Below are 16,147 nucleotides of genomic sequence, written 5' to 3'. Positions count from 1 at the left end.
GACACTTATCTGACTGAGCCACCCAGGCACATCTAGACATCCATTTTCTGACCCATTAAGAGCCAGGGAGAGAAACTACCAACAGATCAATCTAGACAGGGGTCAGTTAGAAAGAAGGTAGTCCAAGTAAGCCAGTGTTATTTGGGCAAGGGAATTTTCTGGGAAGTCTAGAAATATTTTGGGAAATCCATTCAAACTGTTTATTGAGACCTGACCATAGTAGGTGCTCAGCAAATACTTGTTAAATAAAAAAGAGACAACTGTACAGGCCTGAATTCCTCATTTCCCTCCCAAGACACAAAAAACCCAGGATTATTAGAAGCCCCAGAAGGAAGTAGCACCCAGGCCATTTCTGCCCTCCTAGGCAGCCCAGGGTGGGGGTCATCACAGGATTTGGAGCTGGGAAGGTCTGTGTTAAATCATGTCTCTACTGCTCTTTTGCTGAGCCTCTGAGGTTCAGCTCTTAATTCATAAAGTAAAAATAATTCCCATCTCTAAAGGCCATCATGGGTATTAGGAGAAATTATAGTACCTGGCCCACAGCATGGGTTCAATACTGAGAGTTCCTTTACCCTTCTCTTGGGTTTAAGGAACCTTGGCATGAGGCAGCAGGACACAAATCCCAAGGCGTAGCAGTGTGGGGGAACACAGTTCTTGCACTCTGCCAACCTACTGTGGGCAGCTGGAAAATAAGCCAGGATGGAGGGGGATTGGCAGGACTGGCGAGGAATGGCCCCTAAGAGCTGTGTGAGGGAAGGCAAGTTCTCATCTCTGTCTCTAGCACCTCCTGCACCTTTAGCAAAGCCACAGAGTCTCAGCATGCTCATCTGCAAAATGCTCACCGTTGTTCTTGCATTTTACTCCACTCCTGGCCCACTCCTGTATTTCCCCCTCCCTCAGGATAGAGGGTTTTCCTGAAAATATGCCCTAGATACTGCATAGGATATTACAGCTGAAATCAATTCCTTCAGGAAGTGGGGAAATAATGAGCCCCAAATGTGTCTTCCAAAGGCAGAGTGTAGATTGGAACTCAGGCTCTGGAAGCTCCCATTGTGCATAGGTCTTTGTTTGGGGTCTGCCTGAGAAATAGCAGGGGTCCAATTAGACTAGGCCTCCTGGACTGCGTGCAGCTAAGGAAAATATTGATTTAATTACAAGTGTAATGATGGTAACAAAAGACCAGAGGAGACTAAGCCAATCTGGGGATAGTGGTACCTCTTCTCTCCTTCTCTGCCATTGTAGAAGGTGGCCAAGACCTGGCGACCTTTCAGAGGCTTCATAACCTGAGGCTTCTGTCATTCATGTTATCCTATACTTGGAAGGAACCACTTATCTTTCCCAACACTGACAGATTTTCATCCATCTCAAGGGCTTCTGAGGACAGAAAGCTACTGCTCTTAGGGAGCAGCCCACTTTATTGTTTATCAGTTCTGATCACTAGCATGTCTTTTCTCTGGCTGAATCAAAATCCATCTACCTATCATTTTCCCCATTCCTCACCTCATCCATGGACCCAATGGGAGATAGACTGCCTTTCCTACCTGCCTTTCTGTTTCTTTGCTTTCTTTGTCACCTGCTGAATACATGGTTGAGTAAGGAGTCAGAAGTGTTGCTAACCAAGGCCAGTGGGTAGGGGTATTCTGAGGTTGAGATGGCTTATTTGGGATGGGCAGTTTATTCAGAGGTACATACATAGGAAATTAAAAATAGAGAGTGTAGGTCAGCATATGGATTATGGAAAGTTTTATACAGTAAAAGACCCTTCCCGAGCTATCTATTTCCCCAGTGGGAGTCAGTGGTGGAAGAAAACAAAGTTTTCTTTCCTTTTTTTTTTTTTTTGTTGTTGTTTTGGTTTTTGTTGTTGCTGTTGTTCTTAACTCTAAAAGGGCAGTTGTTGTTGCCATGACTGATCAAACTTTACATCCTCTTTGGCCACAAGGGAGGGTAGAAAGGAGGTTAAAGCAGAAACCAATTTTAGAAGAACAAATTGGAGCTGTCTGGAGAAGGAACTGTCTTAGAGATGACAAGTAGTGAGGTCCACATCCCTGGAGGTGTTCAAACATAGTGAGTCTGAAGGAAACTGCTTAGAGACAACACAAGTATGTTGGAAAATGGTTTTGCTGATTGGAATCTCCCAGGGATTGGCCTATTGATCAGTATTTTGGAATTCCAGTGAAACAGAACCCTGGTAAGGGTCCCCTAATGGAATTGTTGAAGTCTGTATGGGAGAGCAGGATATGTGTTTTGAGCAAAGGCTTGGTGCAAGTCACTGACTGCTCTCCACCAGCTAAGTCTTTGTCAGAGCTCAATCTGCTTGTGAATTTGTCTGGAATCCATTCCTAGTGGCACCATCTGTTTGTGATTGTCCTATCATCTGACCATTCACCCTCTGTCAACTCCCCTCCTCTGGGCACTCCCACTGCCAGTTAGAGTTCTACCCATTGTCCAGTCTGGATAAACTGAGTCTGAGACTGGACAGCAGAGAGGGGAGAAGGAAGGACACCTTCCAGTGTGTTGGCATCCAAGCCCATGATGTGTCTGGGAAGTCCCTATCAGGCCTTCACACAGAACCTGGGGAGAGAGCATGTGGCTGAGCCAGAGCCATATTGTGCTCCAGGCAGTCTGATGGCTTCACAAATAATATTGATGCCTTTTGTTTGGAAACTTTTTTTTGGAGGCTTCCCATTTCCCAAGAAGCCATGCTAAATGCTGGGCCTCCCCCAAGCCACTGCCTTTTGCGTGGTCCTGAAGCTAACTGTGCAGGCAGATGAAGAGCCCTGAATGCTAATGAGAGGGATGGCTGGCATTCCTGAGGCACCCCAGCCCTGGGAAACCCCGCCTTTGTTGCTAAGGAGCCTTGGAACTGTAGCTGAAAGGCTCTAATGAGGAGGGGCAAGGAGAGAAAGAGAAGAAAGGCCAGCATTTGTTTGCAGAACTCCACAGTTCTCTGGCCAGCTCCAAAGCTGTCCAGTTGCTGATCCCAATTAGAATATCAAACCCTGTATTGTTTCTCTTAATGATCTTGGGAAATTCCTCTGAAGAGTCAGGGAGCACTTAGCAAACTCTTTGGATTGCCTGATCTATACAGTTGTTTCTCTGCTTGTGCAAACACACAATGCCAAGAGTTCTGAAAACACCTTTCATTTCAGTCCCCGCGAAGGCAGGGATGTAGCCCTGAGAGCTGCAAGAGGGCAGAAGGCCACCGGCCTTCACAAGTTTCATGTAGGGGCTCCATTCTACAGATATTTTCCAGGTGCTCACTTGAGAGTGAATTTGGGCTGTGAGCTGGGGACAAAGCTGGGCAAGACCTCAGGCCTTTTTGGGAATGACCTCCAGACTTGCTGGGGTAACAGACCACTCATGCTACAGAGAATTTTGCAGGTTATTTGCTCTGACCTGCAAGCCACTGTTGGACTTAAAGTTGTGCACTGGGTTCTAACCCTGACTCAGTCATTCCCTAGCTGTTAGCCCTTAGGCGAGTACTTTTACCACCCTGGGCCTCAGTTTCTCATCTGTACAATGGGCTTCATAGTGAGACTAGCCTAATTGGGTTACTGGGAGGAGTCAGAGCAGGTGAGAGAATGAAGAATGAGAATGTGGAGGGCATGGTCCCTGCCCTCGAGGACTACATGATCCTGGGGCCACTTGTTGGCTTGGAAGGGGTCTGTACTTGGAAAAGGGATTTGATGATTTGGGTTACTGAATGGAGTAGATGGAGATACTGTATAAGAGTAAAATAGGAAGCCAGTGTCCCCTCTGGAGCATGTCTATGTGACAGGTATAGTGCTGGACAATTTGTACCATTATCTCCTTTAATATGAATGACTCCGGGAGATAGGGAGTGAACTGCCCAGGGTCATACATCTGGGAAGGAGGCTGCCCAGCTGGTGAGATTTAGCCTCTGTCATGCCTTCAGTGATCCATCTTTAGAGGCTGAGGCTTTCAGACAGTTGGGGCAGACACAGTTGACCCTGAGTCACTCCAGGGCATTCTGGAGTTTGAACAGTCCATGCACACAGACACCAGTATAGAAAGGTTCTGCTAGAGAAAACTGGTCAAGACCGCAGACACCAGACTTCTCTACCCAAGTGTTAGAAGCTCACAGTGACAGTCACTGAGAGTATACAAAGTAACACTGACATCTGAGGGGGGAAAGAGAGAAAGAGAGAAAGGTAATAGATTTTCCATAAAAACAAATCATGGAGAAGTCCTAGGATAGAGGTCAAACCAGTATTCTAGAGCATAATGACCTCATAGCATTTTCCTGTTTATGTCCAGTGGTTTGTTTGCCTCAAGGCCTCATTTAACATCTGCTGTCACACTGTCACCTTGATATCTTTGCTTTTCTCTATTACTTAAGTTGAATTTTGTTTCTTTTAATGTTTACTCAGAGAAAATTGAACGAGTATTTACTTTTGCAAGGTGGAAGTTTTGCAAATGCACGCACACACACACATACATACACACACCCCTTGGGGGTAAAGTAGTGGACAATTCCAGACAGGAGATGTTTCAAGAACAATTGTTCTTTGGTCCTAGAAGACAGATATATCTCAACATTTGTTTTTGCTATAGGGGTAGCCTTATGTCCCTGTGTCATTTCACGCAGACCATTGTTCAAGCATCTTGATGCTCAGCAGCTAAGGGAAGGGGGCATAAGAAAGGTCCATCTCTACCATGTGTAAGAACCGTCCAAATGGCATGACTCTTGGTGTTTATAACACTCCTGTGAAACAGTGTTTATGTTACTCCTGTTTTAAGAAGAAACTGAAGCTCAGAGAGATTGAACACTTGCCAAGGCTATTACCTACTAAGTGCCAGAGCTGGATTTGGGTGGGTTTTAAAGCCTTTTCTTTTTCTGCTGTTTAAGAACGGGTAGTGGTGGTGGGATGACTGTGGATCCACGTATGGCCATGGCTACCCCACTTCCAGAAGCATTTAGCCAGCCAGCCCTAAGTACAGGGTGTGCATGACTTGTGGTCACATAGCTCTGGGACACCTTTCATGCTGCATTCTGGGTCAGTGGAGTCACCTCCAGCTGTGTGAGTTGGTAGGTGCTGAGGCTATCCATCAGGAGCTAATCTAGATATTGCACGCAAAGAATTGGGTAAGGTAGGGTTACACCCTCCGGGACCACACAATTGAGTCTGATAACCCTGGCTTCATGTTTAGGACCTCCCATCATCCAATCCTCTTTCCAGTCCACTTCCCCACAGAGATGTAGGGTGGACAGGGTATTCTTAGGTATGTGACCAGTGTTCTTCAGGAGTCTCTAACCCTCTGGCCAGTTATCAACGGCACAGCTCTGTTGCTTTTCTACCCTTTACTTCTTTGAGTCTCTTTCCTCAACAGTATTGAGTACTGTTGAGTACAGTATTTACTCAATATGGTAAAACCCACCACAGTGAGTCATCAGAATTGGATGAAGCAAAATATGTCCAGTTCCCAGCACAAGTTAGTTGCCCAACGTATACTGATTTGTCTGATCTAATATTCTAATTTCCCTCATTTGACATTTTGGTAGCTTGAGAAAGCCATGTTTATTTGTTTACTTCTCTGACCTCAAAAGCAGCTAGCAGGGCCAAGGGTTCTAGAATGTTAAAGAGATGGTCAGTGGGCCTCAAGAGGCATTTTTTTCTGGGTTACTCAAGGATTGTGAAAACTAAAGCAGGTCACACTTGAAGCCTTTAGGGATCATTGATGTTAGTGAATCAAAATTATTTTGTTCTTAGGGCTTGTTTATGAGATTTTATGAGACACCCCTCTACATAAAATAGATAAAAAGAGATGCTCAGAGATCTTTTTACTTTTCCCCTTGACCTAACTCCTTTGTTCTGTCTGAAAACCAGAATCCAGGTCACTCAACATTAATGATGGTTCTGGGAACACATTTGTCTCTGAAGTCCTGGGTCAGTATTCCTTCAGTGAGCTCATGCTACCTGTGTGGTGTGATGTGCGTGTTATGTGGGAGGTGCAAAGTTGGATAGGAGAACTGTGGGAACTTGTGGAAAGTTTTGCTTGATTTTTCTGCCAGAGAGAGCAAAGAAGATGTTGCCTATTTCCAGAATCCTTTGTCCCAGGTGTCACTTATTTAAAAACTTCTGATACTTTGGGAAGAAGATAATCCCTGGGGATAGTGTAACATCATCTTGCTTTGTACTAGAGAAAATATCTCACTTGTTCAGAAAACTTGCTTGGAATTCTGCTCCTACCCTTACCTTAGTATTAATATATTGCCAATAATTTTATCTTTTATAATGTGAAAATCCTACCTAGAATAGTGACTAGAGGAAAGGCTAGCTTACTTATCTAAAAATGATGTATCTAGGTCTCCTATGTGACAGGCATTTTTGGGAGTTGATAAGAATGTCTAGCGTTTTTTTTTGTTGTTGTTGTTGTTTTGTTTTATTTTGTTTTGTTTTTACTATTTGGAATTGCAGGGTTTGCAAAAAATAAAGTTTTATCAGCAATATAGGGGGAAAATCATGTAATGATAATAAGGAGCTTTATGAGAATAGAAGAGGACTTTAAGAAATTGAGTTCTTGCCACCTCAGGAGGGGAAACCTGTTTTTCCAGGGTCATTCTGAGCTGCCTATGAGGGAGCATCATAGCCAGAAAAGAAGTCCAAGTCCAAAGCATCTCCAATTGCTGTATCGGCCTCAACTCTGACAGTGCCTCTACCACTACACTCAGGACGGGGAGGAACACGTGTCTGGGTAAAAAGGAAGATAAAGGAAACATCTGTTCTCACAATATGGGCTTGTTATCATAGCTCCTTTAAGTACTGAAGTGCTGGTTCCAAGAGCATATTTTCTCCCACACGGAATCTCCGCAAGGCTTGGTCGATTTTCTGAGGGCTCAGGGACAGGTTGTAAATGAGATTGTAGTTGTGAATGAGACGTCTGGCCCGTTCTTTCTCCAGGACCCCTGCAATTTGGTCAGGTGGGTGGGAGGTTTTGAAAACAGGATGGAGAAAGCAAAAAAGAGAAAAGAAATCTATATTAGCTTGAGTGACTTCTGAGTAAAAAACAAAATGCTAATATTTTGACACTTTCAGCTTCTTAAAGCAATTTAAGCTTGTTCTTTGTGGCCATAAAACTTTACAGGCCAATTTTTAAAACAGGTAGGGTGTCTGCTAAACTCAATTTCTGAGTTTTCTGGTTTATTTTTATCTTACTGAAGTAGCCAAACATGTTCCAAAAATGCAGGATTCAAACAGCTCATTTTTATGCATCTCTGAAAATGTATTTACTGTGACTCCCTCCTGCTTGCTTAAGTGTAGAGCATGACATCAGCAAAGAGGAACAACTCATTCATAAGCCCCTAATTGTGAGCTGGTATATGTCAGATACTATATACTTAGGAATATAGAGGATTTAGGGAAGGAACATTTTACCTCAGGAAGATCCCCAACCAGTTGGGACAGTAAGATATGCAGAAAATTAGCTAGAGTACAGCAATAGTAACTGAGACTTATAAGTGTATGTAACATTTACTATGTTTCAGGCATTCCCACGAACATTTTACCAATAGTAATTCACTGAATGCTCACAACCACCCATTTTACAGAGGGATAAACTGAGGCACAGAAATGGTAAGCCACTTGCCCAAGATTGCTTGAATCCATGCATTTAACCATGACACTACATCATAGAGTAAGGGGGAAGAGATTGTTGCAAGTAAGGCTCAGATTGTTTCCTAAAGATGTTCCTTGAATTGTGGAGATCTACAACCCCAGGTGTCCAGAAAAGCTTTTCAATATCTTTTGTAGGGATTAAAGATACATCCCTTGCATGTTGTTCTTCTACTTTCCTGTACTCATGGAGGCTATAATAATGATTGTGAAATTCTTTTTCAAAGAGGTCAGATGCAGTCCTCTAGTCATTTTGTAAACACCACAACCAGTCCATTTGAGGTTGGGTCTACTAGACACCTGTTATCTCTGTTTAAGCTGCCAAGTATTTATATTTCAATGAGCAAGTACTGTTGAGAATGATGCTCCCCTCTGAACCTCTCTGTGATGTGTGTTCTTAACAGTGGGCTACAAACATTTTGGGTCCTGATGTGATTTATTCTATTCAGTTCTATTTAGTTCTATCCCATCCCACCCCATTCCATCCCCATTTGTTTCTTTTCTGTTCTATGTAGGCTTGTTTATTGTCTCTCTCTTCTATTAGAGTGTTGTTCCTTTCTTCTGCAGAAATATCTTTCTTTGGGTTGGCCAATTGCATCTTCGCAGTTCTCTACATCGGGTGGTTGCTCTTGATCTGGTCTAGGTTGGATCCCTCAAGACATTTCCTCATAGTCTGCCTCTGGAAATAGAAGTCATAGGCTTTGGAGTAAGTGTCTGACTGGGGTAAGTACTTTAACTTTCTGAGACTCAGTTTCCTCAACTTTAAAATAGGGATAATTAAACTGTATGAAAATCATTAAAATAATGAAAGCTTAGCACAGTGCCCAGAACTATTAAGCACTCATTAAAGCAAGCATTATTATAGGATGAGCATAATAGGTATAGCACCATTATTATTCCAAATAAATAAGAATATGTCTTAATAAGAATATTTTTTATATATAAAAATTTAGTTTGTATTTTAATTAAAAATTAAAAGTAGTAGTAGAAAATATATGCAGGAATCACCACTGGTGGGCATAAGGGGCATTTTCTACTATCTTCTAAGCTATGCCACTGTTAGAGGATTCCTTGTGTCAAACAAAAGTCCATTGACTGAAATTTGTATCTATCTAATTTACTGTCATTAGGGGCTGCCCAGGACAGCTGCATAAAATAACCCTTACAATCCATCTTAGTGTTGGGAGGCTATTCTTCTCCCATCACAACCAAAATGAAAGGAATAAGAAGAGCCTCTTTAACATCCACTTCACTCTACAGTTTGCAAAGAACTCTCAAATCTCATGTGATCCTTTCTCAAAGCAGGGAGGTATGTTTTATTATTATCAGTCTTAGTTTATGATGAGGAAACAGGCTCAGAGAATATAAACAACTGACTTTCAGGGCTTAGCAATTAGTAAAGTCTGGGCTTGAATCTAAGTCTTCTGGTAAAACCAAACAAATAAACAACCGACAAAACAAGAAGCAAAACCTCATGTTCTTTCTAGTGTGTCATGGGAGTTTAGTGTAGTGGGAAGTCCAGTACAACTCGGTTTGAATTATGGCTCCACTTCCCACTGGCCCGTCTTTTACCACTTTGAGCTTGGCTTTTTCCTCCGTAAATAAGGACACTAATCCCTTCAGCATGTGGTTGATGTGAGGAGTTAGTGATTCACTGTGTGCAAAGTCCAGACCCATGCAAAGAATGTCCTTGAGGGCTGTCATTGCATTCTGCCTCCTTGAACTGGAAAACATTTTTCTATCTAGCCTTCAGTTCATTGGGAAGATTCCAAATCTACCATTCACCCAAACATTTATCCCAACCGCCCTTCTTTCTTTAGAAAACACAACCAGTTATTCACAGTCATTTCTTATTCTTTCTCCTCAAGGATATTTTCTTGACAACCCCTGTTAGAACATAAGCACAGAGTAGGTTCCCAGAAACACTAATTTGATGATGGATGGTCTGTCTTCACCCTGAATGAAGAACACCCTGGCCTACATATTTCCTTGCACATAATAAAGAACACTGATTCATCAATAGGCAAAGTAGGTATCATCTGCTCAGTGTCTCAAATGAGGCTGTGGGGGTCAGCTAAATACTGTGGGTAATAAACCAACTAAATGACCTCAGTTAATCCTCTTCCCTCATTAAAGATAGTTATAGATGTTCCCAGATCAGGCTGACACATTCCCTGGCTGATGAGGAACTAATGAATTTCATAGAAACAGAGAAAACAGGCATAAATAGTGAAGAGGCCATGAGAGAGGCATTTCAAATCTGCCGGAATCTGCCTCCAAAGTCAACAAAACTCTGTTTTTCCTCAGAACAGTTCAAAAGTATGAGAAAGGTCCTGGTCTTTGGGGAGTCTCTTAGCAACTAAGTTTATGATCCATCATCCATCACTGCAACTCAGCATTTGTTTCTTTAGAAATGTCTTCCTTCTTCACCTGATGTTTTTTGTTTTTGTTTGTAACCCCGTCACCACTCTTAGGTATGAATACCTAGACTTATACATATACAACATCATTAATGTCAGATGTAGAGTTCAGTGATTCATCAGTTGCATATAACACCCAATGCCCATCACATCACATGCCCTCCTTAATGCCTCATTTACCCTGTCCTCATTATTACTATTTCAGTAACTTTTTGATCACTTTTTCTCCAGTATCTTCCCTAAATTATCTGTCTCCACTTTTATTGTGTTCTCCTCTGATCAAACCTTCGGTGAACACTGGGTAGAGGATTAAGCCTCATCCTAGCACTCAGGATTTGCAGTAGGATCTCAGCTTCACTATCTAATCCAACACGAACCTTCTAAGCTTTCCAGAAGATGGTTTCAACTCAGAACGCCCTCCCCACCTATCCAAAGTAAACCCCAACCTCTCCCGAAGCCTCACTTAAACTCTCTCTTCCATGGAGCCCTCTCTGAACACTCAGCTCACATTAGATAAGCTGCTGTTCATTTTTCTTCTCTTTCTTTTGGACTCTTTAGCTCTTCTTTATGTATTCAATTATTATACTTTATGTTGTCCTTGAAAATGTTTGGTTTTTGGCATTACTATCTGTCTTGGTGTCTTATCTAAAGGTCCTTTAGTCCAAAGATCATGTCCCATTCTTTCTGGGTTTCCTTCTGGTCCAGCCTCTGACACAGTGCTGGGTTTTTAACACATGTCTAATAAGTTATTTTCTAATTCAGCTATATGAATTTTTCATGTAAAATTTTCACCTCCCCGTCTCTTTGGTATGATTATTGGAATTCCATGGGTATTGTGTAGTAGTACCCAACGGTATTTCTTGGGTATTGTGAGTTCCTTTATATTGTCTACACTTAAGTGCTTTGGAAATTCAGAACAACAAAAACAAAAACACAGAGAATGAAAACACAGGCATTGCTACTGTTACATGATTACTTCTAGAATGCACTATATATCCACTATTTTTTTGTTGTTGTTGAGATATAATTGACATATACCATTATTTAAGTTTAAGTTGTATACTGTAATGATTTGATACATGTATATATTGGGAAATGTTTAACACAATAAGGTTAGTTAACATATTCTTTATCACACATAATTACTATTTTGTTGTGGTTATAGTTTTGGTGGTGAGAGCATTAAAACTCTACTGTCCTAGCAACTTTCAAGTATACAATACAGTATTGTTAACTGAAGTCATCATGCTGTACATTAAATTCTTGGAACTCATGCATCTTCTAACTGAAAATTTTGTGCTTTGACCGGTGTCTCCCATTTTTTTCCCAGCAATTACCATTCTACTTTCCATTTCCATGGGTTCCATGCTTTTAGGCTTCATGTATAATACACTAACTCACTATAACTACAGAATGTCATTAAATACCACCACTTCAGTCCATGTGCATTTGTATCTGCTCCCTCTTCCCCAGGTTTTTGACCTTGTCCTGGACTTTGTTTTCACTTGGACATTGCAAGTCCTTTCTCCTTTCCTTACTTTCAGTTTCTCCTTCAATCTGTAGACAGCCATCCATGATCTTTCTGAAATACAACTTCATCATACCTCCACCCTGCCTAGAAACTCTCAGTGTCACTCACTCTTTTTGAACTAAATCCAAATTCCTCGGTCTGGCATCTAAGATCTGGAATCTTATATTTCTACCTTTATCATTTCACATTCTTCTTAATAGTCCTTATATTCTTTCCAATCCAAAATTCTTGCCCTGAATTCACATATAACACTTTACTTGGCTAATGTGTACCTTTGCCAGAAAGGTCTATTTTATTCCTTTGCATGTAAAGCACACTTTATCCTTAGTGGTTAATTTCACACTGGTATCACCTTTCCTGATCTCACTAGGAAGGAATACTCCTTTCTCTGAATGCCCACATAGCACACTGTAATGGTACTTATTACCTCCCATCTTGGATTTATTTATGTATTTACATTCATTCCTTTCTTTGTTCCTTCAAAAAAAAATTGAACAGAATTGTGCAAGGTGCAAGGGCAAAAAAACAGAATAGAGTCTACTGGTGAGATTGTTTAAGTCCCCAAATAAAAAATATTTATATCAACTATGATAATGGTTGTTAAAGAACTCCAAGAGGCCAGATAAAAGCCTAGATCTGTCTGGGGAAATCTTGGGTATCTCAGGGGAGTAGAGCCTGAGTTCTAACACAAAATATGTTTAGGCATGAGCTAGCCAGGTGGACAAGATGGAGAGTTGGCCGGGGGGGTGGGAGCGGGTGGTGGGGTAGGAAGAGGAGAGGCAGACAGCTCAGATGGAGGGCATAGGTTGAGTAAAGGAGCAGCCACAGGAGAAAGTATGGCATGTTTGAGGAGGGCAAGTTATTCATTATGACAGGATAGGATACACTGAGAGAATACCAGTTGAAGGAGAAAGGACTTGTAAGGTGGACAGATCCAGCTTTTGCCTTGCTAAGGAGTTTGGAATTCAGCCTGTCAGGGGGTGCACTGAAGATTTCAGCTGGGAGTTGCAAGATTGGACTGTGTGTTAGACTCCAGGAGTTGAATGGAGGAGGATCAGACACAAAGGACTGTGAGTAACCTGGTGGGGGATTCATGTCTCAGTCTGATTTATCTTTGTATTTTCCAGTTGTATTCCCAGTATCAGTGCACATGGATTATATACAAAATGTCTTTGATAAGAAGTGAAAGAAAAGAGGTGTCCACTTCCAGACTCGAACAAAAATAGAAAGCATATCAGCTCTCAGCGGCTCACTTCACCTGTATTACTCAGATCACACAGGTAGAGGGCATTCTCCAGCTTCCTGAACCTGTTGATCCACATCTCCTGTTCTTCAGACTCTTTCTTCATCATCATTGGACTCACAAGAGGCTGTGAGACTGGCCTGACCTTCAGAGCTTGTAGGGGATCTTCGGGGGCTGAAATCTCAGCAGGACGGTGTTCTGATGGCAGCTCCTCTTCTGGAGTTTTCTACCAAAACAACACAAGCATTGCACTGGCAATACATTCACCACAAAGAACTCTTCCAGTCTCTTGGCCAAAGATGAGGCCACACAGCTAGCAAGATTTATTGCAAGGTCTGGCTTTGTAAAGCTAGAGGATGTGTTTCAAATCCTCTGTGCCATAGGACCATATCTGCCAATTCTTGCTGGATATAAACTATGTTGAGTTGGGTTTTTTTTTTTTTTTTTGGTTGTTGTTGTTAAGAGAAGGGTGAAATCATGACTTTTATTCAGTTTACATTTCTGACTTACACAAAACAAAGGTTTTTGTAACTGAGAATTTTTATGATATTCTACTCTGTTTTTTTTTTTTTTTCTACTCTGTTTTATACTAGTGGGATACACAAGAGATATGCTTCAGGCAATGCTTATAATTTCTTGGTGGGAAACCTCTGCATCATGAGTGTGAGATTCCTGACAGAAAGTGATTGAAACAATATTGATATTATCTTAGGCTCATGGGCCCATTCTACTAAACCATAAAGCACCTCTGTGGTCTGTCCATTCTACACATTTAACAGAGGAAGCGACCTAGGGAGTGGAAGTGACTTACTAAGCTCATACAGTCAATGGTAGACACAAAACTAGAAGGTGAGTGTAGAGTTTATGTCTAGTCCCTTTTGGTATTCTAACTCCATGTCCAGCACAGAATGGTTTTAGAACAAGTGGACAAATGAGTCCTTACTGTGCCATGTAAGACATTCTATCACCTACCATGAAGAGAGAGAGTAGACATCAGCTGTTTGATCTGCCCAACCCCACTTTTCCAGACATTGCCCATCCTCCCTATCTACATGACTGTGGAGAAAACCACCATGTATCTAAGGACATGATGCAGGACTGGCCACCTAATGCAAAATGGACCAATAAACACACTGTCCAGTGGTTTGGGAACTATTTGTGAGAAATAGAGACAGACAAAGGAAGGAAAATAGAGGCCATTCTGTGTAAGATGTAGGAACTCTAGCAAGTTTTCCACTCTGTGTATTGAAAATGAGAAAAAGATGGTCTGCCAAGAAAGATAGACACATACACAGGAAGATACATAGATAGAGGATATGAAGCTGACAGCAGAGAGAAAAGACACAGGAAGTCATGATGTTGTTCAAGTCCCTGACTTTAGTGTGTTGTTATGGTTCTGACCTTAGTGTAATATGCTTGTCTATCCTTCCATTATATTGGTAGAGTTGGCTCTGTTCACCACAATGCAAATAATCTTAGCTAATTTGCCTTAGAATTATGCCTCCAACTTCTGTATCTCTGTGGTTCCTCCATTTTTCAAATACCTGAATTTCTCCAGTTTTGTACCTTTGTCTCAAACTTCTCACATATGAGTTGTGAAAAACCCCATAGCTCTAAAGAATGGAAATTGCAATAAGACAGCAAGTTTTGAGTTTGTTAAAAACACGGATTGAGCTGCTTCTGGGGATTGTAAAGAACTGTTTTGTTTCAAAGAATAGAATGCGATATGAAATTGCAACCATATGGGTGACCAGCAACCGGTAAATTGCAAGAGATTAATATAAAAGAATTCCACATTGATAAAATCAATCTTGAGAAACAGATAAAGTTTTCATGAAGTAAATAAATAGGATTATTATACTTTTTAGAGATTTGGACCCTTTTAGAAATCTGATGAATACTTTAGATAATCAACCCAGCTAAATGCACACTTGCATAGAGTTTGGTGGATGACTTTAGATAATTTAAAAGAGGTCTTTGGATCTGAGAAGCTGATTTTAAATAACTTTGTATTCCTTCAGATAGTTTAACATTCTCTTTGATCACTAAAGGCAGGGAAAGGGAGGATTTATATAGACCTGAATTAGGTTCAACTAAGTAAGTAGGTGACACACCCTATATTGTTTTAGTCCTGCTGTAACAGGGTAAAGTCCAAATTCCTTACCTGGCACTTAGGATCATTCAAGTTCTTGTTCTTTTTCTTCTTTAAAATTCTATGTATGCACCCCTTTTCTCTCATTTTTTCCAGCCTCATAAAACCAGTGGAAAAAATGAAGCTGTATAATGCCTTTATGCTTTATACATGCTATTCCCTCTGTTGTGAGAGTCCTTCTTATCACTCATGCCTTGATTGGTTGGGCTTCTACTCATCCTTCAAGACCCAATTCATATTTCACTTCTTGTGGGCAGCCTTCCCCAAAGCGCCAGGGTGGGTGACGGGTGATTCTTTGCAGCCCTTTTATCCATCACAGCACTTATTAGAGGATATTGTAACTGTTACAGCATCTCTCTTCTCTACCAGGGGTCTAGAGACTGGGCCTGTGAGGTGGTCATTTGTAAACCTTCAAGGTCTGGTTAGTGGCCGGCACAGGTTGGTTTTGAAGACATGTTTACTGAATGAATATGGGAATGAATAAATGATTTTCTCTGGGAAAAGAGGAAATGTGCTTTACCAAACTTCTGCTTCAATTTCTCTCTCTAAAGTGGGGCAATGAATGCTGCTTATAGAGAAATGTGAGAAGAATCAATTATTGTAGAGATGCAGTAAAATCCTCAAACAAGAGGCAAAATAAAAGAGCAAAGTATATTTTTTATAATCTTATTCACAACAGACTTAACACTCAAGGAGAAAAGCATTTGCTGTTGTTTCTTGCATGGCAAGAGGCTTGCCAAAATGGATACTATTTTCTAAAATATTTCGAAGTGTGAAGTGCATGAAGAGGCCTCCCGTCATTTTAAGATGAATTTTGTTCTAATCCGGGCATTTAAAAAACAACAACAACAGAAAAACTCAGGCTGTTTTTCAATTCTATCTGCATCTTCTTTTGGCTAAGTGCTGGGAATATTAAAACGGATTTTAACTGCTTGCCAGATTTTTTTTTTTTTTAAATCAAAGAGCCCATTACATTTTAAAATGTGATGTCTGGGGAAAAGGTCACCCTCAGTTTCTGGAAGCTGGACTTAAGATGTTAAAATAGGTCTTATAGCCATTTTTTATTTTGACAGCAGTTGGTGGATTGGTCACAGACTTTGGAAGGACACCTGTATACATGCTACAAGTCCAGTGTCTTGGGGCAGACAGCAGGTCCGTCACTGCGTG

At 41.2% G+C, this 16,147-nt stretch overlaps 1 protein-coding gene across 5 annotated transcripts in view; it reads right to left on the bottom strand.

Annotated features, from left to right (window-relative positions):
- Positions 1-6,474: 6,474 nt before the first annotated feature.
- Positions 6,475-16,147, bottom strand: part of C12H1orf87 (chromosome 12 C1orf87 homolog) — a 78,322-nt gene continuing 68,649 nt past the window's right edge. For 4 of the 5 annotated variants that reach the window (XM_072730777.1, XM_072730775.1, XM_026006895.2 and 1 more), the window contains exons 11-12: positions 12,844-13,054; positions 6,475-6,928 (exon numbers count right to left, since the gene is read on the bottom strand). In XM_072730777.1, coding sequence (XP_072586878.1) covers positions 6,768-6,928; positions 12,844-13,054 — 372 coding nt within the window. In that variant the 3' untranslated portion in view covers positions 6,475-6,767. Of the gene's footprint in view, positions 6,929-10,995; positions 13,055-16,147 lie in introns of those variants that run through there. The other variant, XM_072730778.1, reaches the window with a different exon arrangement.

This window comes from Vulpes vulpes, chromosome 12 (genome assembly GCF_048418805.1).
Source record: "Vulpes vulpes isolate BD-2025 chromosome 12, VulVul3, whole genome shotgun sequence".
Classification (NCBI taxonomy): domain Eukaryota; kingdom Metazoa; phylum Chordata; class Mammalia; order Carnivora; family Canidae; genus Vulpes; species Vulpes vulpes.
Note: the sequence above shows the minus strand (reverse complement) of the source record. Positions and strands in the feature narration are given on the sequence as shown.